At 44.9% G+C, this 26,131-nt stretch overlaps 1 protein-coding gene across 1 annotated transcript in view; it reads left to right on the forward strand.

Annotated features, from left to right (window-relative positions):
* The window catches only part of LOC115140904 (LIM domain and actin-binding protein 1-like), a 42,669-nt gene extending 18,118 nt beyond the window's left edge, over positions 1-24,551 (forward strand). Inside the window, 10 exon segments of the mRNA XM_065001982.1 lie at positions 471-516; positions 10,184-10,352; positions 10,355-10,635; positions 19,006-19,060; positions 19,930-20,027; positions 20,500-20,565; positions 20,920-20,971; positions 21,288-21,370; positions 21,554-21,687; positions 22,013-24,551. Of these exon segments, the coding sequence (XP_064858054.1) occupies positions 471-516; positions 10,184-10,352; positions 10,355-10,635; positions 19,006-19,060; positions 19,930-20,027; positions 20,500-20,565; positions 20,920-20,971; positions 21,288-21,370; positions 21,554-21,687; positions 22,013-23,123 (2,095 nt within the window). The 3' untranslated portion in view covers positions 23,124-24,551.
* Positions 24,552-26,131: the final 1,580 nt, after the last annotated feature.

The following is a 26,131-nucleotide window of genomic DNA, read 5'->3' on the forward strand; positions in this document are numbered from 1 at the left end:
CTAATAAAATATTTACACGTCCTTTTCTTCTGTTGCTATGCAAAGTAGATGTTACCTCACCACAATCTTGATATTCCAGTTTGTCGCCATTCATCGTATTGGCAGCAGACTGAAAGTACAACTCTGAGTTAAAGGAGAAACTTAATGAAGGGTTATGTCATTGGGAGGTGAATATAGCTCAGTCTAGACGGCCACTAGACCGTTAGTCCCTAACCCTTCAGTGTGCAGATCCAGAAAAAAAATGGATTTGTGTCAGAAAAATGTTAGAAGCCTCAATAAACCCTTTTTATATTTCTTGCTCACCTACCTTGTCTCTTCAGACCTGCAAAATCTCTGAGGATATTATTGATTCGACACCAATGCAAACTTCCATTCCCAGTATAATGCCAATGTTGGAAATGCTTTGGTCCACTTTGTGTGCACCTCTTCTCTTGATCAGCAGAGGTCAATGTTGATTCTCTCTCCCACAGGTACCAGAAAGCTGCTGAGGAGTCTAATGCAGAGAAGAAGAAAGCAGTGAGTATCTCCATTCAGATCCCCAACAGGAGGTCCACTCATGGAATTACAGGATGTGACGTCATTACATCAGACACGCAGTCACCAGTTCAGTGATACACTTGTGGAGCTGTCCTCTTGGTCAGGAACCTGTCTCTTTGACTGTCACCAGTGAACTATATGCTCAGAGTGGTTTTGTGCTCTCTTCTCTGCTTAGGCTACTTATGCTTGACAGTGAGTAAATAGGATAAAGCACTTTTATCATTCACATTGTAAAATGTCTGCCTCCTTTTTAGTGGGCCTTTTCAAAAACGACCTCCCACACACACACAGTATTATCCTCATCCCGGCTGAGGAACACACACAGAGTCCAAGCCTAGCTCTGCCTGGTCACTTATTGTGATGGGCTGGCAGTCATGACCCTAATCCTGACTCAGTCTACTAATCCCAAAATAATTCCCTCTTGGGATAGTTGTCTTTATCTGTTGGGCAGTGCTGGAGAAGTGGACAAGGGAACAGGGAATAAGTGATCAGCCGATGTCATGCAGGAGTGCAAGGTAACTACCATTTTCCAATGGCTGATAGATGAGGAATGTATTCTCATCATTGGTTACCTAGATGCCAGTTAATGTGGACCTAGATTGTAACACAGGAGTTGCCCTGCGTGACACAACATTGTGGAGAGGCTCAAGTAGTTGAAGACAAACATTGTTTAAACACAAGGTCCTTTCTTAGTCATTCAGAGCCACACACACACTGCTCTTACTGTGTGGTGCATGCTGTTCCTTCCTGTCTGTGCTGAGTTAAACAGGTCCAGTCAGCACAATTGTTTGTGTGTGCGCACCGAGAGGCAGGCAGGCAACACTGGTGTCAAGGGTGGGCTTGTACATTTTCCATGGAAGGAGGAAGAGAGGTCTCTGCTTTCTGAGATACCTGAAAGGCAGTCCTCTGTGTTGCGGTAAGGAGCATAGGGGTCAGGAGTTGTAACTTTTCAGACATTGTTCCGTCCTTGTGTTTTCCCAGGTAAAACATCAGTGATGTCATAATGAAGGATTACCTGTACATTTGGAACTGACAGATTACATGGGACTAAAACAATTTAACATGAGACTATGAGATGGCATGGTGGTCCACAAATAAACTGTAAGGAGCCTCCTGTAGTCTTCCTAATATTATGTTGACTATGTGGAATCTCAACCCCCCCTCCCCCCATTCAACTGTGACCATTATCAGTAATTGTTCTGTATGTAATTACAGGTATTATTATTTCTTCTTAATGACATATATTATGTTTTCTAACTGCAAAATACACGCAGAAGTTAATGATCGTTTTACAGAGGAATGAATGTTCCACTCCCTAAGAGCTATCATGGTCGATTACTGCACTCTCAATATGTGGTCCTCCCTGCTGCTGAGTCAGTCATATTGAGTCACAGTTTGGGTTCTGACCTGGAGGTAAGTGTGTGTGTGTGTTCAGTAGCAGTAATGGCGGAAATTAGCCGCTTATAGCAGGAACCTGACTGTCACTGACCGAGATGGCTCCATAGGTTAAACAGAACAACATAATGTGTTGTAGTTTACACTGTCTTATTGAGGACAAAGGTGAAGAGTTTGGTTTTGTACAACAACACTGTCAGGAATTTGAATGTCATGATGTGATTTGGCATCACAGATCTCAACACTGACAGCATGAGGTTCTGCAACATAACATCAGTGCATGGGTATGGCTCTGACATCACTAAATGTGGTATAGATTTGCTGTTTTTAAAAATACTTTAGAACCGGAACCAGCAAGCTAGCTACTAGCTAGTAGTCAGATAGCCACTGCTAGCGGTCATCACCGTTAACTCGGACATCTGCCAGCCTCAGCCCGGTCAATTCCTGCCAGTCTGAACAGCGCGATATCAACCCAGAGCATATCGGACTCCTTTTCTCTACCACATCTGCAGATTCCTACTGCAAGCTCTGAACCTTTACTCTGGATCATCGCAGGTAGCTAGCTGCTATCCGAGTGGCTACTCCTGGCTAACGTCTCTGTCCCGATGCAAGCACCAGTTAGCCTGGAGCCTGCTAGCCCCGGCCTGCTAGCTGTCTGAATCGCTGTGCCTCCAGCTTGCCTAGCTACTCACTGGACCCTATGATCACTCGGCTACAATTGCCTCTCTGCCTCTCCCTAATGTCAATATGCCTTGTCTATTGCTGTTTTGGTCAGTGATTTGTCTTATTTCACTGTAGAACCTCCAGCCCTGCTCAATATGCCTTAGCTAGCCCCTTTGTTCCACCCCCCACACATGTGGTGACCACACCTGGCTTAAATGGTGCCTCCAGAGACAAAACCTCTCCCATCATCACTCAATGCCCAGGCTTACCTCCACTGTACTCGCATCCTACCATACCCTTGCCTGTACATTATGCCTTGAATCTATTCTTCCGCACCCAGAAACCTGCTCCTTTTTCTTTTAGCCTTTAGCCGTACTCTTATCCTACTCCTCTGTTCCTCTGGTGATATAGAGGTTAACCCCTGCAGCCCCCAGCATCACTCCCATTCCCCAGGCACTCTTATTTGTTGACTTCTGTAACCGTAAAAGCATTGGTTTCATGCATGTTAACATCAGAAGCCTCCTCCCTAAGTTTGTTTTATTCACTACTTTAGCACACTCCGCCAATTCGGATGTCCTAGCCGTATCTAAATCCTGGCTTAGGAAGGCCACCAAAAATCCTGAAATTTCCCTCCCTAACTAACATTTTCCGACAAGATAGAACTGCCAAAGGGGGCGGAGTTGCAATCTACTGCAGAGAGATCCTGCAGACTTCTGTCATACTATCCAGGTCTGTGCCCAAACAATTCAAGCTTCTATTTAAAAAAATCCACCTTTCCAGAAACAAGTCTCTCACCTTTGCCGCTTGTTATAGACCCCCTTCAGCCCCCAGCTGTGCCCTGGACGCCATATGTGAATTGATCGCCCCCCATATATCTTCAGAGTTCGTATTGTTAGGTGACCTAAACTGAGATATGCTTAACACCCCGGCCGTCCTACAATCTAAGCTAGATGCCCTCAATCTCACACAAATTATCAAGGAACCTACCATGTACAACCCTAAATCCGTAACCATGGGCACCCTCTTAGATATCATCCTGACCAATTTGCCCTCTAAATACACCTCTGCTGTCTTCAACCAGGATCTCAGCGATCACTGCCTCATTGCCTGCGTGCGTAATGGGTCCGCAGTCAAACGACCACCCTTCATCACTGTAAAATGCTCCCTAAAACACTTCAGCGAGCAGGCCTTTCTAATCGACAAGGCCCTGGTATCCTGGAAGGATATTGACCTCATCCTGTCAGTAGAGGATGCCTGGTTGCTCTTTAAAAGTGCTTTCCTCTCCATCTTAAATAAGCATGCCCCATCCAATTAATGTAGAAATAAGAACAGATATAGATAGCCCTTGGTTACCCCAGACTTGACTGCCCCTGACCAGCACAAAAACATCCTGTGGCGTTCTGCATTAGCATTGAATAGCCCACGCGATATGCAACTTTTCAGGCAAGTCGGGAACCAATATACTCAGTCAGTTAGGAAAGCTAAGGCTAGCTTTTTCAAACAGAAATGTTCTTCCTGTATCACTAATTCCAAAAAGTTTTGGGACACTGTAAAGTCCATGGAGAATAAGAGCACCTCCAACCAGCTGCCCACTTCACTGAGGCTAGGAAACACTGTCACCACCGATAAATCTACCCCGGCCAACATCTCAGCACACCCTGCAGCATCTTGCCCCCCCTGATTCTCCTTCACCCAAAGCCAGACAGCTGATGTTCTGAAAGAGCTGTAAAATCTGTATCCCTACAAATCAGCTGGGCTAGACAATTTGTACCCTCTCTTTCTAAAATGATCTGCCCGAAATTGTTGCAACCCCTATTACAAGCCTATTCAACCTCTTTTGTATCGTCTGAGATCCCCAAAGATTGGAAAGCTGCCGCGGTCATCCCCTTCTTCAAAGGGGAGACACTAGACCCAAACTGTTATAGACCTATATCCATCTTGCCCTCCCTTTCTAAAATCCACGAAAGCCAAGTTAATAAACAGATCACCGACCAACTTCGAATCCCACCCTACCTTCTCCACTATGCAATCTGGTTTCCGAGCTGGTCTGGTTTCCGAGCTGGTCATGGGTGCACCTCAGCCACGCTCAAGGTCCTAAATGATATCATAACCGCCATCGATAAGAGAGAGTACTGTGCAGCCATCTTCATCGACCTGGCCAAGGCCTTCGACTCTGTCAATCACTGCATTCTTATCAGCAGACTCAATAGCCTTGGCTTCTCAAATGACTGCCTCGCCTGGTTAAACCAACTACTTCTCAGACTTCAGTGTGTCAAATCGGAGGGCCTGTCTTCCGGACCTTTGGCAGTCTATGGGGGTGCCACAGGGTTCAATTCTCGGGCCGACTCTTTTCTCAATATATATCAATGATGTCGCTCTTGCTACTGGTGATTCTCTGATCCACTTCTACGCAGACGACACCATTCTGTATAGTCGTAGCCAAAATGTTTGAGAATAACACAAATATTAATTTTCACAAAGTCTGCTGCCTCAGTTTGTATGATGGTAATTTGTATATACTCCAGAATGTTATGAAGAGTGATCAGATGAATTGTAATTAATTGCAAGGTCCCTCTTTGCCATGCAAATGAACTGAATCCCCCAAAAACATTTCCAATGCATTTCAGCCCTGCCACCAAAGGACCAGCTGACATGTCAGTGATTCTCTCGTTAACACAGGTGTGAGTGTTGACGAGGACAAGGCTGGAGATCACTCTGTCATGCTGATTGAGTTCGAATAACAGACTGGAAGCTTCAAAAGGAGGGTGGTGCTTGGAATCATTGTTCTTCCTCTGTCAAACATGGTAACCTGCAAGGAAACACGTGCCGTCATCATTGCTTTGCACAAAAAAGTCTTCACAGGCAAGGATATTGCTGCCAGTAAGGTTCCACCTAAATCAACCATTTTATCGGATCATCAAGAACTTCATGGAGAGTGGTTCTATTGTTGTGAAGAAGGCTTCAGGGCGCCCAAGAAAGTCCAGCAAGCGCCAGGACCGTCTCCTAAAGTTGATTCAGCTGCGGGATCGGGGCACTACCAGTACAGAGTTTGCTCAGGAATGGCAGCAGGCAGGTGTGAGTGCATCTGCACGCACAGTGAGGTGAAGACTTTTGGAGAGTGGCCTGGTGTCAAGAAGGGCAGCAAAGAAGCCACTTCTCTCCCGGAAAAACATCAGGGACAGAGTGATATTCTGCAAAAGGTACAGGGATTGGACTGCTGAGGACTGGTGTAATGTCATTTTCTCTGATGAATCCCCTTTCCGATTGTTTGAGGCATCCAGAAAAAAGCTTGTCCGGAGAAGACAAGGTGAGCGCTAGCATCAGTCCTGTGTCATGCCAACCGTAAAGCATCCTGAGACCATTCATGGGTGGGGTTGCTTCTCAGCCAAGGGAGTGGGCTCACTCACAATTTTGCCTAAGAACACAGCCATGAATAAAGAATGGTACCAACACATCCTCCAAGAGCAACTTCTCCCAACCACCCAGGAACAGTTTGGTGACGAACAATGCCTTTTCCAGCATGATGGAGCACCTTGCCATAAGGCAAAAGTGATAACTAAGTGGCCCGGGGAACAAAACATTGATATATTGGGTCCATAGCCAGGAAACTCCCCAGACCTTAATCCCATTGAGAACTTGTGGTCAATCCTCATGAGGCGGGTGGACAAACAAAACCCACATATTCTGACAAACTCCAAGCATTGATTATGCAAGATCAATCAGGATGTGGCCCAGAAGTTAATTGACAGCATGCTAGGGCGGATTGCAGAGGTCTTGAAAAAGAAGGGTCTACATTGCAAATTTGGACTCTTTGCATCAACTTCATGTAATTGTCAATACAAGCCTTTGACACTTATGAAATGCTTGTAATTATACTTCAGTATTCCATAGTAACATCTGACAAAAATATCTAAAGACACTGAAGCAGCAGACTTTGTGAAAATGAATATTTGTGTCATTCTCAATTTTTGGCCACGACTGTAAAATCTGTCCCTTCTTTCGACACTGTGCTAACAAACCTCCAAATGAGCTTAAATGCCATACATCACTCCATCCCATGGCCTCCAACTGCACTTAAATGCTAGTAAAACTAAATGCATGCTCTTCAACCGATCGCTGCTTGCACCTGCCCGCCCGACTAGCATCACTACTCTGGACGGTTCTGACCTAGAATATGTGGACAAATACCTAGGTTGTCAACCAGACTGTAAACGCTCCTTCCAGACTCACATTAAGCATCTCCAATCCAAAATTAAATCTAGAATTGGCTTCCTATTTCGCAACAAAGCCTCCTTTAGTCATGCTGCCAAACATACCCTTGTTAAACTGACTATCCTACCGATCCTTGACTTGGCGAAGTCATTTACAAAATAGCCCCCAACACTCTACTCAGCAAATTGGATGTAGTTTTATCACCGTGCCATCTGTTTTGTCACCAAAGCTCCATTTACTACTCCCCTCTATGACCTGTATGCTCTTGATGGCTGGCCCTCACTACATATCTGTCGCCAAACCCACTGGCTCCAGGTCATCGATAAGTCTTTGTTCGGTAAAGCCACGCCTTATCTCAGCTCACTGGTCACCATAGCAACACCCACCCGTAGCACACTCTCCAGCAGGTAAATTGCACTGGTCATCCCCAAAGCCATCACTTCCTTTGGCCGCCTCTCCTTACAGTTCTTTGCTGCCAATGACTGAATTACATAAATCTCTGAAGCTGGAGTCTTCTATCTCCCTCTAACTTTGAGCAACAGCTGTCAGAGCAGCTTACCTATCATTGTACCTGTATGCAGCCAATCTTTAAATGGCACACCCAACTACCTCATCCCCATATTATTACTTACCCCCTTGGGTTGTGCCGTGGCGGAGATCTTTGTGGGCTATATTCGGCCTTGTCTCAGGATGGTAAGTTGGTGGTTGAAGATATCCCTCTAGTGGTGTGGGGGCTGTGCTTTGGCAAAGTGGGTGGGGTTATATCCTTCCTGTTTGGCCCTGTCCGGGGGTGTCATCTGATGGGGCCACAGTGTCTCCTGACCCCTCCTGTCTCAGCCTCCAATATTTATGCTGCAGTAGTTTGTGTCGGGGGGCTGCTCCAGTTTCAACTGCCTGTGATTATTATTATTTGACCATGCTGGTCATTTATGAACATTTGAACAACTTGGCGATGTTCTGTTATAATCTCCACCTGGCACAGCCAGAAGAGGACTGGCCACCCCTCATAGCCTGGTTCCTCTCTAGGTTTCTTCCTAGGTTTTGACCTTTCTAGGGAGTTTTTTCTAGCCACCATGCTTCTACACCTGCATTGCTTGCTGTTTGGGGTTTTAGGCTGGGTTTCTGTACAGCACTTTGAGATATCAGCTGATGTACGAAGGCCTATATAAATACATTTGATTTGCTCTTTTGCACCCCAGTATCTCTACTTGCACATCATCATCTGCACATCTATCACTCCAGTATTAATGCTAAATTGTAATTATTTCGCATCTACGGCTTGTTTATTGCTTACCTCCCTAACTCTTCTAGATTTGCACACACTGTACATAAATAGAAAAATCTTTCTTTTCTATTGTGTTATTGACTGTACGTTTATGTGTAACTCTGTTTTTTTTTGTCGCACTGCTTTGCTTTATCTTGGCCAGGTCGCAGTTGTAAATGAGAACTTGTTCTCAACTGGCCTACCTGGTTAAATAAAGGTGAAGTAAAGTTTAAAAAAAAAAAAATTCTCACAAAAATGGAATCCCTGAACCTTCAGCTGTGTTTGAGCTGGATTTACACAAAAAATAACAACATATATTTAACATCTTTATTTGGGGATCAACATCAATAAGGGAAGTGAAAACTAAAGTAAAAAAAAAAAAGACTCAGTCAGTGAAGAGTTAAACCTTTTCTCAAATGTATCATTTTCTGGTTTCCTGGAGTATTACCCCCCCCGCACCGCAGTCTCTCTCTCCTGGTCTTGATGGGGGGGTGGGCTAGTTCTTACATGCAGAGTTTTTCTAACTGCTAACATCTGGGAGAGCTTGATCACTCTCACTTAGCACAGACCAGAGAGAAGGACTGCAGACTGATTCCAGCTACAGGACTCTCTCCCCCTGCCTGCCATCTAGCCTCCCCACTACGCCTCGTTTCGTCTCGCTCTCACAGGTTTCACCACTTCTATTTAAAAAAAACAGGAACAAACTTTTCATTGTCTGCTGCTCCTTTTCTTTTGTACTTATTGTACTCCAGTTGCTCTCACAAAGAGAATTATTGGGATTCTCTGACCTTCTTTCCCTTCGTTCAGTCCTCCCTTAAGCTCTGCTCTTTTTTCATGTGTTTCCATCTAGTTTCTGTCACATCCTTTGTTGGTGGAACATGGCTTGATGTATTTTGCAGGTTAGGTTTGTTGGAATTGCATGGTTGTGGTGTGTGTGTGTGGTCAATGCGATGACATTGAGAAGTCGTGTAAGCTTTTTATATCTCTCTCAAGTTTGTGTGGACCTTCAATGCTATATGGTTGACCACCTCATTATCACGTTGAAGGGAAAAGTCAGGTTAGTTCTTTGTTAGGGAGTTGTGGATGTTGATGGTTACCTACTGCTTGGGGCTTGTGTTATGGATGTCCTTTTACCACTTAGAATACATATTGTTTATCTTCTTCATGGGTGTGAACCGTGCGATTTAGATGGTTTGATTTGAGTTGGGCTCTATTTACCATAGCCCATTGCAGTTCCATGACAGGAACATAGAGTTCCCCATGTAAACTTACATACCTTTTCAGAACTTCCCCATATTACACAGACTGTTTCCAAGCGGGTGTTCATTTCCATATTTTCTAGTGAAAATCAAACTCATGGACGTCACACAGTGGAGTATTGTTGTCCTCTAATAGTTCAGCTTGCTACTCGGCGTCAGTTATGATTAGGGAGCTTCATGGATGGTTGAGCCTATATGCTTAGCAGAGCAGAGAACCCTCTGTACTTTCAGGAAAAGGTGAGGTAGGGTGCCACAGAATGGAATGCGGTTGGGAAAGAGGTCTCCATGTTCAGTGCTGCTCTCTCTCCATCTTGAGCCAAGACTTTGTTTGCCTCTCTAGAGTTGATTGTACAGCAGCTGATGATTGCCAGCTCTGACTTCAGCTAATGTGACAACATATCTCTTTCCTGGACCAACTCTGGGAACAGCTGCTTATCTCATTTGAATTTTCTTCCACGTCAGTAACTACTGCTGTTCGCAAAGTATTTTCCCACTGTGGCCTCAGGAAGAAAGTTATGAGCTTTTGATTTTTCCTCTGTTTTTTCCTGTTCATTTGGTTGCAGTCTCGGTGCTTGGAATTGGATTACATAATACAGGATGTAGGAAGTAAATGGTGATGACTATTTAGTTGGTAATGGTTTCATTCTAGCTTGTTTAGTGATTTTGATCCCACACAGTTGAAAAATGAGACTGACTATTTGTATTATTAACTGTTATAAATTGGTACCGTGTTTCTCATACAAGACTACTCCTACACACAAGTACCTCTTTCAGGACATTGCTTTAGTCAGTAACTTCAAGACATTCTTCCTGTTGACCATTCACTAATCTGCTCTCCTCTTCTTCCTGTCAGTCAGTGGAGAGCCTGCCTCCCACCCTGCGTTCAGGGAACCTGAGTGTTCTGAAGAAGCGCTGGGAGCAGCCAGGTCCTCGCCAAGACAGACCCGCCCCGCTATCCAACGGGCCACCCCGTGCCCGCCTCTCCCCCTCTGCCGTACCAAAACCAACCCCCCTGACCGAGCACCTTCCCCAGCCAAGTCTCCGGAATCCTTGAACACTCAGGGTGGTCAAAGCACAGCCTTCAGCCGCTTCCAGTATCCTGCAGCAGCAGCTATAGCCGAGGAGGGACAGAGAGGGATGGAGAAGAAAGCGCAGCGGCCAAGCGAGCGAGAGGAGGAGAAAGAGCTGATGCAGGTGGAAGACGAGGTGGTGCCACCCAGCCCCTGCACACCCATCGAGAAACCCAGCGTGCCTCTCAACAGCCTGAAGATGATGTTTGAGAAGGGAGAGGGCACCAAGGGAAAGGTAAGACTGATAAGGCACACATACACAGTGGGTATGTATCCCTCTACACCGTATCTTTCCCTCTTTCCTCTAATGATACTTCTCTCTCTCACTCTGTCTCTTGGCATCTTCCTCAACATGTAGCTGCTCCGCAGAGTTGTGGGGTCAGGTCAGTCATCTGTGTGTGTGTGTGATTGGTTAGCCCCTGTATCCAGCTGGGATGCAGCTGAACTCTTGATCTGTTGTTGCACAGCCAGAGATTTTAATGCTTCCTTTGAACTAGAGTCATGCTAGCAGTCACATTCCTTGGTACCTGATGCAATCTTGCTTTTCAAAAAGCTCTGTCTCTTGACTTCATAAGGAACCCCAAAGACCACTGTCTGTCTCAGTGCACATCACTAAGTACAGACAGAACACCCATTCACTGAGACTTCAGCACGCACACACACTTAGAGGAAACTTGCTAAAACTAGTTTACCTAATAACACAAGAGGCTCTCAAATGTGCATACACACACTGACTTGACGGAGACACCCCCAGTTGAGAAGTGAAATACTTTGTGCTAAACACACTGAGGGAGGGTCTCCTCAGATATTAGCATAGATAAGTCACTCATTAGTGGCCATGTTAATGAACCGGCCCTCTCAGGCCCATTACTGCCTAACTAACTCAACCCTACATTCCCTCTCTTCTGTCCACACAAAAAGTTTCCTTCACTCAATTATTCACACTGCCCATATGTCCTGTCCCTTATCTCTTCCTAAACAACCCCCTCTTTAGTGCACAAACACACGTACGTACACCATAATTGCCCAGGGTCAAGAAGGTACCCACATTCCTTGTCTCTCTCTTCAAAGACCCACCATTTTTGGAATTCCCCTTCTTTCACTCTCTGTGTCCTGTCATTCTCCTTCAGTTAGGTATTCACCACCCATGGCCCCCAACCCACCTCTCTCAGCATCACACAAGATTACACTCCACTTCTGTACACTGCTTCTCCTCCTATTTTTAAGTCTCCTGTTTCCTCTCAAATGTTCTTGTCTAATAAAAGTTGAGTAAAACTTTGGGGTGTGACTCTGAGACAATAGTATTTTGTAGTGGGCCTCCCGGGTGGCGCAGTGGATAAGGGCGCTGTACTGCAGCGCCAGCTGTGCCATCAGAGACTCTGGGTTCGCGCCAGGCTCTGTCGTAACCGGCCGTGACCGGGAGGTCCGTGGGGCGACGCACAATTGGCCTAGCGTCGCCCGGGTTAGGGAGGGGTTGGCCGGTAGGGATGTCCTTGTCTCATCGCGCACCAGCGACTCCTGTGGCGGGCCGGGCGCAGTGCGTGCTAACCAAGGTTGCCAGGTACACTGTGTTTCCTCCGGCTGGCTTCCGGGTTGGATGCGTGCTGTGTTAAGAAGCAGTGCGGCTTGGTTGGGTTGTGTATCGGAGGACGCATGACTTTCAACCTTCGTCTCTCCCGAGCCCGTAGCGTTGAGTTGACGGGAGTTGTAGCGATGAGACAAGATAGTAGCTACTAAAAACAATTGGATACCACGAAATTGGGGAGAAAACGGGGTAAAATAAAATAAATAAAAATAAAAGCATTTTGTATACATCATATTATTTTGAGACAATAGTGTATTGTATTTCTGGTGGTCTCTGCTTACCCTTGCTTAGCCAACAGTGTTGATGCATGGTCCAGGTGGGAGAGCAAGGCTGTGGAGTCCAACTCGGACCGGAGTGAGTTGCCACCAAAGCGTTGGTGTTTATCTCTTTTAAGTGTGTTCATGATTGACCACTAGTCTAAGACCTAGGCCTACATGTTGGAATTTCCCCCAGTGTCTCCTTAGGGAGACTGGTCTGAGAACAGTGGTTGTGTTGTAGTCTTTGTTCTCTCAGCCAGTCAGACAAGGTGTGCCACAATGGCCATGGTTCAGGACTTGTACTGAATTTACTGCCAGGGCTTTTAAAGAGGGGAGTGACGGTAGGAGGGCCTCGACTCGTCTTTGTCTGAGAGCTGTGCTCGGTGTGTGTGTGTTTCCTTAATACACATACGCACAAAATCCTTTATTGCTACCCCAGTGCATTTCAGCTGACTACACCTGGCTGACCAGAGCTGAGGTGGGGTTGAGCATGGGGGGAGGTGAAGCTCGTCTCCAGGTGTACACACACGGACTCACGCTCCATCTCACACACACACACACACACATTAGTGCCCGCCCCAGCTGTAGCTCAGCGCCTGCTCTGGACTGATGCCATCTACAGCAGTGACGATCTCAATTGGGTTGAGGTCGGGTGATTGAGGAGTCCAGGTCATCTGATACAGCACTACATCACTCTCCTTGATATAATAGCCCTTACACAGCCTGGAGGTGTGTTGGGTAATTGTCTTGTTGAAAAATAAATTATAGTCCCACTAAGCGCAAACCAGATGGGATGGTGTATCGCTGCAGAATGCTGTGGTAGCCATGCTGTTTAAGTGTGCCTTGAATTCTAAATAAATAACAGACCATGTCACCAGTAAAGCACCATCACACCTCCTCTTCCATGCTTCACGGTGGGAACCACACATGCAGAGGTCATCTATTCACCTACTCTGCATCTTACAAAGACACGGCGGTTAGAACCAAAAATCCCAAATTTGGATTCATCAGACCAAAGGACAGATTTCCACTGTTCTAATGTCCATTGCTTGAGTTGCTTGGCCCAAGCAAGTCTCTTCTTATTGGTGCCCTTTAGTAGTGGTTTCTTTGCAGCAATTCCACCATGAAGGCCTGATTCACGCAGTCTCCTCTGAATAGTTTGTTGATGTGTCTGTTACTTGAACTCTGTGAAGCATTAATTTGGGCTGCAATCTGAGGTGCACTCAATTGCTGATTTCTTAGGCTGGTAACTCCAATGAACTTATTCTCTGCAGCAGAGGTAACTCTGGAACTTCTTTTCCTGTGGTGGTCCTCATGAGAACCAGTTTCATTATCAGTGCGAACCACCACATTTAACCATGGCAAGGTGACTGGGGATATGGTCAAATACAAACAGTGTAGTTATTCCCTCCGTAAGGCAATCAAACAGGCAAAATGTCAGTATAGAGACAAAGTGGAGTCGCAATTCAACGGCTCAGACACAAGACATATGTGGCAGGGTCTACAGTCAATCACAGATTACAAAGGGAAAACCAGCCACATTGCGGACACCGTCTTGCTCCCAGACAATCTAAGCACCTTCTTCGGCCCGTTTTGAGGATAACACAGTGTCATCGACGCGGCCCGCTCCCAAGGACTGGGAGCTCTCCTTCTCCGTGGTCGACGTAAGACATTTTAAACGTGTTAACCCTCGCAAGGCTGCCGGCCCAGACGGCATCCCTAGCCGCGTACTCAGAGCATGCGCAGACCAGCTGGCTGGAGTGTTTACAGACATATTCAATCTCTCCCTATCCCAGTCTGCTGTCCCCACATACTTTAAGATGGCCACCATTGTTCCTGTACCCAATAAAGCAAAGGTAACTGGACTAAATGACTATCGCCCAGTAGCACTCCCTTCTGTCATAATTTTATTTCACCTTTATTTAACCAGGTAGGCTAGTTGAGAACAAGTTCTCATTTACAACCGCGACCTGGCCAAGATAAAGCAAAGCAGTGCCACACAAACAACAACAGAGTTACACATGGAATAAACAAACATACAGTCAATAATACAATAAAAAAAGTCTAGATACAGTGTGTGCAAATGAGGTAGGGAGGTAAGACAATGAATAGGCCATAGTGGCTAAATAATTACAATATATATAGCAATTAAACACTGGAGTGATAAATGTGCAGAAGATGAGTGTGCAAGTAGAGATACTGGAGTGCAAAGGAGCAAAATAAAAATAAAAATAACAGTTTGGGGATGAGGTAGTTGGATGGGCTATTTACAGATGGGCTATGTACAGGTGCAGTGATCTGGCAGCAGAGAACTGGAAGGAAAGGTGGCCAAAGGAGGAATTGGCTTTGGGGGTGACCAGTGAAATGTACCTGCTGGAGCGGGTGCTACGGGTGGGTGCTGCTATGGTGACCAGTGAGCTGATATAAGGCGGGGCTTTACCTAGCAAAGACTTATAGATCAAATTTTATTTGTCACATACACATGGTTAGCAGATGTTAATGCGAGTGTAGCGAAATGCTTGTGCTTCTAGTTCCTACAATGCAGTAATAAGTAATCTAACCTAACAATTCCAAAACTACTACCCTATACACACAAGTGTAAAGGGATAAAGAATATGTACATAAAGATATATGAATGAGTGATGGTACAGAACGGCATAGGCAAGATGCAGTAGATGGTATCGAGTGCAGTATACAGTGGGGCAAAAAAGTATTTAGTCAGCCACCAATTGTGCAAGTTCTCCCACTTAAAAAGATGAGAGAGGCCTGTAATTTTCATCCTAGGTACACTTCAACTATGATAGACAAAATGAGAAAAAAAAATCCAGAAAATCACATTGTACGATTTTTAATGAATTTATAAGTATTTGGTCACCTACAAACAAGCAAGATTTCTGGCTCTCACAGACATGAAACTTCTTCTTTAAGAGGCTCCTCTGTCCTCCACTCGTTACCTGTATAATTGGCACCTGTTTGAACTTGTTATCAGTATAAAAGACACCTGTCCACAACCACAAACAGTCACACTCCAAACTCCACTATGGCCAAGACCAAACAGCTGGCAAAGGACACCAGAAACAAAATTGTAGACCTGCACCAGGCTTGGTTTGAAGAAATCAACTGTGGGAGCAATTATTAGGAAATGGAAGACATACAAGACCACAGATAATCTCCCTCGATCTGTGGCTCCACGCAAGATCTCACCCTGTGGGGTCAAAATTATCACAAGAACGGTGAGCAAAAAATCCCAGAACCACACGGGGGGACCTAGTGAATGACCTGCAGAGAGCTGGGACCAAAGTAACAAATGCCTACCATCAGTAACACACTACGCCGCCAGGGACTCAAATCCTGCAGTGCCAGACGTGTCCCCCTGCTTAAGCCAGTACATGTCCAGGCCCGTCTGAAGTTTGCTAGAGAGCATTTGGATGATCCAGAAGAAGATTGGGAGAATGTCATATGGTCAGATGAAACCAAAATATAACTTTTTGGTAAAAACTCAACTCGTCGTGTTTGGAGGACAAAGAATGCTGAGTTGCATCCAAAGAACACCATACCTACTGTGAAGCATGGGGGTGGAAACATCATGCTTTGGGGCTGTTTTTCTGCAAAGGGACCAGGACGACTAATCTGTGTAAAGGAAAGAATGAATGGGGCCATGTATCGTAAGATTTTGAGTGAAAACCTCCTTCCATCAGCAAGGGCATTGAAGATGAAACGTGGCTGGGTCTTTCATCGTGACAATGATCCCAAACACACCGCCCTGGCAACGAAGTGGTTTCGTAAGAAGCATTTCAAGGTTCTGGAGTGGCCTAGCCAGTCTCCAGATCTCAACCCCATAGAAAATCTTTGGAGGGATTTGAAAGTCTGTGTTGCCCAGCAACAGCCCCAAAACATCACTGCTCTAGAGGAGACCTGCATGGAGGAATGGGCCAAAATACCAGCAACAGTGTGTGAAAACCTTGTGAAGACTTACAGAAAACCTTTGACCTCTGTCATTGCCAACAAAGGGTATATAACAAAGTATTGAGACAGAATTTTGTTATTGACCAAATACTTATTTTCCACCATAATTTGTAAATAAATAAATTAAAAATCCTACAATGTGGTTTTCTGGATTTTTTTTCTTCTAATTTTGTCTGTCATAGTTGAAGTGTACCTATGATGAAAATTACAGGCCTCTCATCTTTTTAAGTGTGAGAACTTGCACAATTGGTGGCTGTCCAACACTCTAACACTAGGCTACTTGTTGCCGTAATGATTATGCTAAACATCTTCTTGATATGAAACACCTGTCAGGTGAATGGATTATCTTGGCAAAGGAGAAATGCACATTAACAGGGATGTAATCAAATTTGTGCAAAAAAATTGAGAGAAATATGTTTTTGTGCATATTTCAGCTCACGAAACATGGGACCAACACTTTACATGTTGCGTTTATATATAAAAAATAAATTATGTACATTTCTCAGATTTGGTGTTTAAGCATTTTTGTGGACCTAGAACATCCAATTTGGTTGTTTTTCTAAAAGAAACTAGGAAAAAAGGCAAACTGGAAAAACAAAACCTTTACTTTTGAAGATAAGTAAAGGCTATTTCATTTGAATGTTTTAATAAAATACATTATTTGAAGAAAAAACATAGTTGTGGCAATTCATATCTTGCAGTAAAATTGTAAATAATACTTTAATCTCAAGAGAAGACAGGTTAAATGTTAAAGGTTTCATGTTCTCTTAGAAAAAATAGTCCTAATCATATAGGCCTAGACCTAAACAATATCCAAAACATCTAACAATACACTGAAATCATACATTTTCAGTAATTTTAAATTGTAAAGTCATGTCTTTGTACACAATACCTTTTTGTGTGCAAATCTGTCAAGGCAAAGGTTGAAGAATCTGAAATATATATTGATTTGTTTTGATTCCATATGTGTTATTTCATAGTTTTGATGTCTTCATTATTATTCTACAATGTAGAAAATATTCCAAATAAAGACCTTTTGAATGAGTAGGTGTGTCCAAACGTTTGACTGGTACTCTGTCATGGTAGTGTGTCATAATGTGTTGTGTTAAGTACTGTTTTATTGTGTGTAGCAGCCGCTAATGGGGATCCAGAATAAATACAAAAGGAAACATTTCAATTAGTCTACACCTGTTGTTTACTAAGCATGTGACACATGCAATTAGATTTGAATACCATAACAAATGTTTCCAATCTAGGAGGTAAACTCACTAAGGTATTCAATCATTTCACTGTATATTTCAGATGGAGTCAAGGCCACCAAAATAGAGCTCCTTCTGTGAAAAACATCCCTCCGTGTTTTAAAGTGTATAGCCTACTGGTGTAGAGGCTGGGGGTGTGTGCATGCGTGTGCGTGCGTGTTAATGGGTAGAGTGGCTGTGTCATGGGGGTGTTGGTGGGGGGGACAGACAGTCCTATCTGACTCTGGCTCTTGAGCTTATTAGGGGATTAACTCTGTGTACACATGTCCGCACCCATACAGTATGTGTACATACAGTAGTGTGTGTGGTTAGTGGTGGTGGTACATACAGTAGTGTGTGTGGTTAGTGGTGGTGTTACATACAGTAGTGTGTGTGGTTAGTGGTGGTGTTACATACAGTAGTGTGTGTGGTTAGTGGTGGTGTTACATACAGTAGTGTGTGTGGTTAGTGGTGGTGTTACATACAGTAGTGTGTGTGGTTAGTGGTGGTGTAGGGGGCACGTCTCCCTTGACTTTCTGGTAAGTCATTATGTGGTTCATTGCCGTTTCCATCTGTTGTGTGGTGCTAGAAGTGTTTTACATCTATGAAGTGGTTTGTCTTGTCATATTTGTTTATTTTCCAATTTTAAATACATATTATGCATAATGGTTCTTTGTTAATAACCATAAAGAATTGGGTTTAGCTGTAGAATTCATTACATCTGCTGTCCAAAATTTGCCGAATGCAGTAAATTCACCATCTTGTTCAAATTTGAAATGTTTCAGCAACTTGAGACAATTGAGCTTCTTATGAAATATGATATCACCATAGATATTTGGTGATTGTTTTGGTGTTAACAGTAAAGTGTTCCTTACTGTTATCAGTCTCTCTCTTGGGCAAATTAGATTAATCACTGACGTGAACACTTGGTTTTTGGTTAGGTCTAGAGCTAAAATACTGGCTCCTGTGTGGCCCAGCGGCCTAAGGCACTGCATCGCAGTGCAAGAGGCATCACTACAGTCCCTGGTTCGATTCCAGGATGCATCACATCCGGCCATGATTGGGAGTCCCATAGGGCGGCGCACAATTGGTCCAGCATTGGCAGGGATAGGCCGTCAATGTAAATAAGAATTTGTTCTTAACTGACTTAAAGGTCAAATAAATAAAATAAAATGGAGCAAGGTGTGTGTGGGGGAATAGAACATGCTCCAAATGGATGTGTGTTTTGTGTGTGTACCTGTGTTAATAGGGGTTTGTTTAAGCAACCATCAGTGGTTCATTGTAATGTAAAGGATATGCAGGAACTGGCTTTGATGTCAATGGGCCAAACCATTGAGAGAGGTGGGAGTTGTGGGGGTGGTCAAGAGTGACCAATGACGGAGCTTAATGTTGTATGAGTGTTGATTTGGGTAGCAACGCAGAGGCCAACAAACTAAGGCTTAGAGATAGATGGAAGTAGAGAAAGCAGGAGGAGTCTGTGGTTGAAGGTGAGGGCATTGTACAAGTCCTGTCTGAGGTTGTGTAATAAGCTGAACCCTGACCCCTGTGTTATCATCCAGGTGAGGACAGGACTACACAGCAGATCCTCCGAGGACATGGACCAGAGACTAGGAGGTAATGCATGAGCACACACTGCACAAGACCCATACAGTATAATCAAATTCACAGCTGGTATCACCAGCACTAGGCACCAACTGACAAAGGATCCCATGCAGAGAGGTGCCAGTGCACTCATTCTATCCATGAATGTTAGATGAGGATGCAGGGTTTGCATTGACAGATTTTTGTTTTGTTATCCACCGGTGCAACATTTGACATTTAAGTCATTTAGCAGACACTCGTATCCAGAGTGACTGACATTTAAGTCATTTAGCAGACACTCTTATCCAGAGTGACTGACATTTAAGTCATTTAGCAGACACTCTTATCCAGAGTGACTGACATTTAAGTCATTTAGCAGACACTCTTATCCAGAGTGACTGACATTTAAGTCATTTAGCAGACACTCGTATCCAGAGTGACTGACATTTAGTGCATTCATCTTAAGATAGCTAGGTGGGACAACCACATGTCATAGTAAGTACATTTCCCCTCAATAAAGGCATTATCAGCTAAGTTGGTGCTAGTAGGAATAAGACAATTGCAGGTTTATTTATTTGTATTTTTTTAGAAGGGCTGTGGTTGAACTGTGTGGCAGAACAGTGCGTCAAAACAGTGCGTCAATTCATAGTGAGGGCACTGTGCTCCATCTAAAAAGACCATCTTTATTTACTTAATTCATAAACTTTTGGCAGCTTTTATATACCCTTTGCCCAGGTTTTTTGTCATAGTAGCTAATGTAGGATCGTGCTTTCCCATTTTTTGTTTGTTTTTGGTCTCAAATAAACATACAGAGCTTCTGATAACATTGTATCAGAACTAGTTGGTGGATCAGGAGAAAGAAACGTCATTATGCTCATCTCTGTGTGTGTGTTTCCTCGTAGTGTTGTCCCCTGACAGAGTGGTTGAGACCACCTCCCTGAAGGAAAGAATGGCCAAGTACCAGTCAGCCGCTACCAAAAAGGGCCCACTAGCACACACTGTGAGTTTGTGTGTTTTTGTTTATTATAGATGCTATCCTACATTTTTTACACACTCCCCTCCTCTCACATTTAGTCTCCTCTATTTAGGAGAGACTAGAGACACCGTTGACTCAGTCACCAGACATAAATGTCCTTTTTAGAAAGAGGTCCTCTGCTCTTATTAAATGGTCACATTATATTTTTGTTATTTAGCAGATGCTCTTATCCAGAGCAACTTAGTGCATTTTTCTTAAAATAGCAACCACATATCACAGTCATAGTAAGTACAAAGTAGCTATCAGCAAAGTCAGTAAGAAAAAATAAAACATTCAAGGCTAATGTAAGGATCGTGTAAATGGGAAAAGTTGCTACACTAATGTCAAAGAAAGACAGATCATACTTCACATATTTTGTAAAGATGGCCTTGGTTTGTCATTTCATGTCTCTCTTGTCACTGTGTTCTTCTACTGATCAACCTCCATTCATCTGCAGACCAGTCAGTCAGAGCGAGAGTATAACAGCCTGAAGGAGAATGTGCCCCCTAGTGGTGTGGCTGTGGTAAGTACCTGCATGTGGTGCGTGTGAGAAAGTTGGTTTTGAGGTGGGTACGTGAGAGAGCGAGCGACTGAGTGAACATAGTGAATATTTGAGATAAACTGTGTTTGTGTGTGAAGATTAGTTAATTGGATAGGGGAGCAGCATTTAAGCAGATACACACTGTAAACCAATCAAAGCTGATGTGCTGTGAGTAAATTAACATACAAGACTGAACATAGTCTCCTGAAATACCTGCTCTTAAACATGAATACACAGTGACAGTAAACTCTTTTTTTGTACTATTTTAAATGGATGAACAAGCTATACTGTTTTTTTGGATTTCTATAACAAGGTTCTCTCGTTTTTTCCACTCAGAGCCAGGCTTTAGAGTCCTACAGCAGAAAAGTTGCTGTAGCAGAGACCAATGGTGAGTAAGCTTTAATTTCCCTCCCTCCCTATCTCGCATGATGTCAACCCCACAGCTCTTGGCTGGGGGCGCCGGGGACAGCGGGGCAACGGCTGCTCTTGCCTCTGATTGGTCCTCTATTCTAGGTTAAAGGGCAGAGAGGGGTGGAGTACCGACTGGGTCGTTACTCTGAGTTACTGCTCTGTGTCTAGTGAAAAGCCTGGCTCCTTTAAAAAAATATATATATATTGCTCTGCCCAGCTGTGACACTGACACCTGGAGTCAAGATGGAGTCCCTGTAGTCTGACCGGTATGTTATGTGTTTGGTATGTTTCAGGGGATGGCATGGACATATCTAGTTTTAAGGGTAGCACCTCATCTTCATCCTCAGTCCACAGTGACTTGCCCAAGGCAGCCTGGGTGAGTTCTCTCCATAGCCTCCATCACAATGACATGTACAACTGTAGTAACATGTATTCAATCAAGGAAATCCATATAAAATCTGACAGTAAGAGTTTTTACATTTTTAAATGTATGTATCCATTACTGTTACTGACAACCACAATTCAGTGTATGAAAGGCAAATCCTTAATGTGTGTGTAGAAGTTCTGCCTTTCCGCGAGGGAGACGTGCATTACGTGCCTAAAGACAGTGTACCCGCTGGAGAGGCTGGTGGCCAACACCCAGATCTTCCACACCACCTGCTTCCGCTGTCTCCACTGCAACACCAAGCTCAGGTACTAGTAGGGATGCTCACTCACTACGGGACACTTCAAATAACGTTATATTGTAATTTTGTCAATGTCCTTTTTCATTCAAATGTCACATTCCAAAACATTTAGAAACCATTGGGGGAAAAGAAAAAAGAACAAGTTAAAAATATTGTCTATTGTGCATGATAATTCTATCTTTTCAATATGCCATTTTAATTGGATTTATCCTAAGCTGAATCTATTGGAAAAACATTAGTATTGAAATGTACATTTGTTTCAGTGACCGGTGTCTTGTCTGCATCTAGCTAATGTATGTTTTTGTGTTCTTTTGCTACCCTCTGCTGTTCAGCCTGGGGAGCTATGCTTCTCTACACGGTAAGGTCTACTGCAAGCCCCACTTCAGCCAACTGTTCAAGGCCAAAGGCAACTACGACGAGGGCTTTGGCCACTGCCCCCACAAGGACCTGTGGACGCCCCGTGCCGAGGAAGAGGAGGAGGAGGAAGAAGGAGTAGACCGGGTAGTGGAGATGAGGTCTACGGAGCGGGCAGAAAGAGCTGTGGTGGTGTCTCATCCAGCCGAGACACCACTCTCCCCAGCCAAGCAGTCCAGCCCCACGGTGGAGGAGTCTCCCCTGGCCAAGGTGACGGACCTGACTGCCTCTCATGAGACACACAGCCACATTTCCTCCACTGAGAAACTCTCCACCGCCGAGAAAGTCCCAGAGGCCCGCAGGCTTAGGGTTGCCTGGCCCCCTCCTGCTGACAGTGATGCTGGAGCCTCTCCTGCTCTGGAGGGTGGTGGTGTGGGCCGGCCCTGGAGGGCCAAGTGGCCCCCGGAGGGTGAGGTGTCATCGTCCACCCTGAGCCCCGACAGGGCCGAGCTGAAGAGCCTCAGGAGGAGCTCGTCTCTGAAGGAGTGCAGTCGGCCCTTCTCGGTGGCCCCCAGCCTCACCAACACCAATGCCCTGGGGCCACGGGAGCCCCGCCAGCCCCTCAAATCCCTGATGGACAGGAGGGGGTCGCTGGAGGACAGCTGCTCCACGCTTAAGGAACCAGAACCCCAACTCCAGAGGGGGAGAGAGGAGGAGAAAGAGGGGAGCAAGCCCACACTGCCCAGCGGCAGTGCGGTGAACGGAGAGATCAGCTGCGAGGAGGTGGAGAGTCTCCTGGCAACGCAGGACAAGAAAGAAGAGTCGATGAAGAAAGGAAAAGAAGCAGCAATGGAAGAGGAAGAGGAAAGGGCTTCTTTAAAATGCAAAAGTGCCTCTCCAGACATCCTAGCATCGCCGCCCCCGCAGCCCAAACACAACCGCAGTTCCCAGGACGTGGGCTTCTGGGAGGGGGAGGAGGGAGGCGAAGGGGAGGAGGGAGGTGAAGGGGAGGGGGAGCAGCTCACCATAGAGGAGATGATCAAGAGGAACCGCTATTATGAGGAAGAGGAAGAGGAAGATGACGTCTGAATAGACACTCAGCTCTGAATCAGACTGGATTTAGACTGGACACACACCAACATATTATGTCCCTAGTACTCCCTGTCCACTTTATAAAACCCAGGGAGTTCTTAAGTGCAGGGACACAACAATTGTGATTTTTCTCTGTTTGGGTGTAATTTGTGATCATTTTGAGTGTTTGTTTCGTTCACAGTAGAAAAGTTACACACTACATTGAACCAAATAGCCTGATTATTTTAGTGATTTCTGAGGGAGCCTGATAGAAGGGACTGGTAGATTGTAGACAGTTGGATTAAAAACATTTTCCATTTTTTGTATTTTTACGCTGGAAAGGCTGGTCTGTGTCTTTTTTAAACTGGGAGTGAATACAGTTACGATCTTTATGATACACAGCCCTGATTGGCGGATAGGATCGTCTAGACCAGGGTTTCCTAAACTCGGTCCTGGGGCCTCCCCCTGGGTGCACGTTTTGGTTTTTGTCCTAGCACTACACAGCTGATTCAAATAACCAACTCATCATCAAGCTTTGATTATTTGAATCAGCTGTGTAGTGTTTGGGCAGAAAACAAAATATGCAACCAGGGTGGGCTCTAGTACTGAGTTTGGGAAAACCTGGCCTAGACCCTAGAGCAGGGGTATTCAACTCTCGCTGGTTTTCTGTTCTATCTGATCATTAATTGTACCGGTCGAAATCAGTCCCTGATTAGACGGGAACGATGAAAAACTCAGTGGAACTAGTTTGGAGGTCCAGAGAAGAGTTTGAGGGCTCTAGAGCCTACCCCTTCAGAGTAGGACAATACATATTTTGCAAATAAAAGATGACTGGTCATTGGTCAGAATAATCAGATTGTGATGTAATGCTGTGGGCCAAAAACTACATCCCCCTTTTTTCAAAAGCTGTTACACTAAAAGGGCATTATCAACATTTTCACAATTTCAGTGTTATTTTGACCCCCGTAGTGTGGAAATATCAATAAAATAGGGAAATCACTTTTGACTGCACTGCCCCTTTAAGTGGGCTCGTACACAAAGCACTGCCAGATGGATTCCAGGATCAGAGCTGCTTTAAATAATCACAAGCAGTCGCTTCATGGGTTTGATAGTACTTGATCTTGTAATATACCTTAAGAATCATAAAAGGCTTGTGGTAATTTGATCCAGGATGACTAAACCAACAATGTACTATCTGTGATGTATGTTTGGGCCCTTTCCCTTCCTGGGTGTATATTTTTAGTTGTCCTTTGACACAGTGCCTGTTTTAAATTGTATAAAAAGCATCCTATTTTATAATGAATTTAGAAAACTGGATAAATACAGATTATTATATTTACCCTCAATGTTTTATACTTAATTTTTTGGGGTCCTCCATAAAGTAATCTTGGAATTGTACGTCTTGAGATGTGTTTGAAATAAATAATAAATGGTCTATCATTGATACATCTGTTGTCTTGTTTCAGTACATGAACTAAGAACGGGATTCAATACGATCGCCCTTGTAGCCAGCTTTGAAAGGCAATGTTTCCCTGTTTGCTGACATCACATTCATGGTGAATGCTGTAAATGTCAGCCCAATTGTAAATGACCTTTAAATGTCAGATCTGCGTTTATAGCGTGCTTAACTCAGTACAGTGTTATGATACTGATACTGTTCAAAGACCATCCACTGGCATGTTCTTCAAGAAATCTGCCTCCAGAAATAAAAGTTTCTCCCAAGTGGGTGTGACACCTACTCCCATTGCCTGCTGCACTGCTGCTTGGATTCCACCTGGTGATCTGTTCACCATCTGCCCTGGCCCTGGCCAGCACACACACACTGTTGGGGCGAGTGACTCTGAACTTACAATGCCTAGCCCCAAGTCGTTATATAGACTGCTCAAAAAAAATAAAGGGAACACTTAAACAACACAATTTAACTCCAAGTCAATCACACTTCTGTGAAATCAAACTGTCCACTTAGGAAGCAACACTGATTGACAATACATTTCACATGCTGTTGTGCAAATGGAATAGACAACAGGTGGAAATTATAGGCATTTAGCAAGACACCCCCAATAAAGGAGTGGTTCTGCAGGTGGGGACCACAGACCACTTCTCAGTTCCTATGCTTCCTGGCTGATGTTTTGGTCACTTTTGAATGCTGGCGGTGCTTTCACTCTAGTGGTAGCATGAGACTACAACCCACACAAGTGGCTCAGGTAGTGCAGCTCATCCAGGATGGAACATCAATGCGAGATGTGGCAAGAAGGTTTACTGTGTCTGTCAGCGTAGTGTCCAGAGCATGGAGGCGCTACCAGGAGACAGGCCAGTACATCAGGAGACGTGGAGGAGGCCGTAGGAGGGCAACAACCCAGCAGCAGGACCGCTACCTCCGCCTTTGTGCAAGGAGGAGCAGGAGGAGCACTGCCAGAGCCCTGCAAAATGACCTCCACCAGGCCACAAATGTGCATGTGTCTGCTCAAACGGTCAGAAACAGACTCCATGAGGGTGGTATGAGGGCCCGACGTCCACAGGTGGGGGTTGTGCTTATAGCCCAACACCGTGCAGGACGTTTGGCATTTGCCAGAGAACACCAAGATTGGCAAATTCGCCACTAGCGCCCTGTGCTCTTCACAGATGAAAGCAGGTTCACACTGAGCACATGTGACAAACGTGACCGTCTGGAGATGCCGTGGAGAACGTTCTGCTGCCTGCAACATCCTCCAGCATGACCGGTTTGGCGGTGGGTCAGTCATGGTGTGGGGTGGCATTTCTTTGGGGGGCCGCACAGCCCTCCATGTGCTCGCCAGAGGTAGCCTGACTGCCATTAGGTACCGAGATGAGATCCTCGCCCCTTGTGAGACCATATGCTGGTGTGGTTGGCCCTGGGTTCCTCCTAATGCAAGACAATGCTAGACCTCATGTGGCTGGAGTGTGTCAGCAGTTCCTGCAAGAGGAAGGCATTGATGCTATGGACTGGCCCGACCGTTCCCCAGACCTGAATCCAATTGAGCACATCTGGGACATCATGTCTCGCTCCA

The sequence above is a fragment of the Oncorhynchus nerka genome, linkage group LG2, assembly GCF_034236695.1.
Source record: "Oncorhynchus nerka isolate Pitt River linkage group LG2, Oner_Uvic_2.0, whole genome shotgun sequence".
In the NCBI taxonomy this organism is placed as follows: Eukaryota; Metazoa; Chordata; class Actinopteri; order Salmoniformes; family Salmonidae; genus Oncorhynchus; species Oncorhynchus nerka.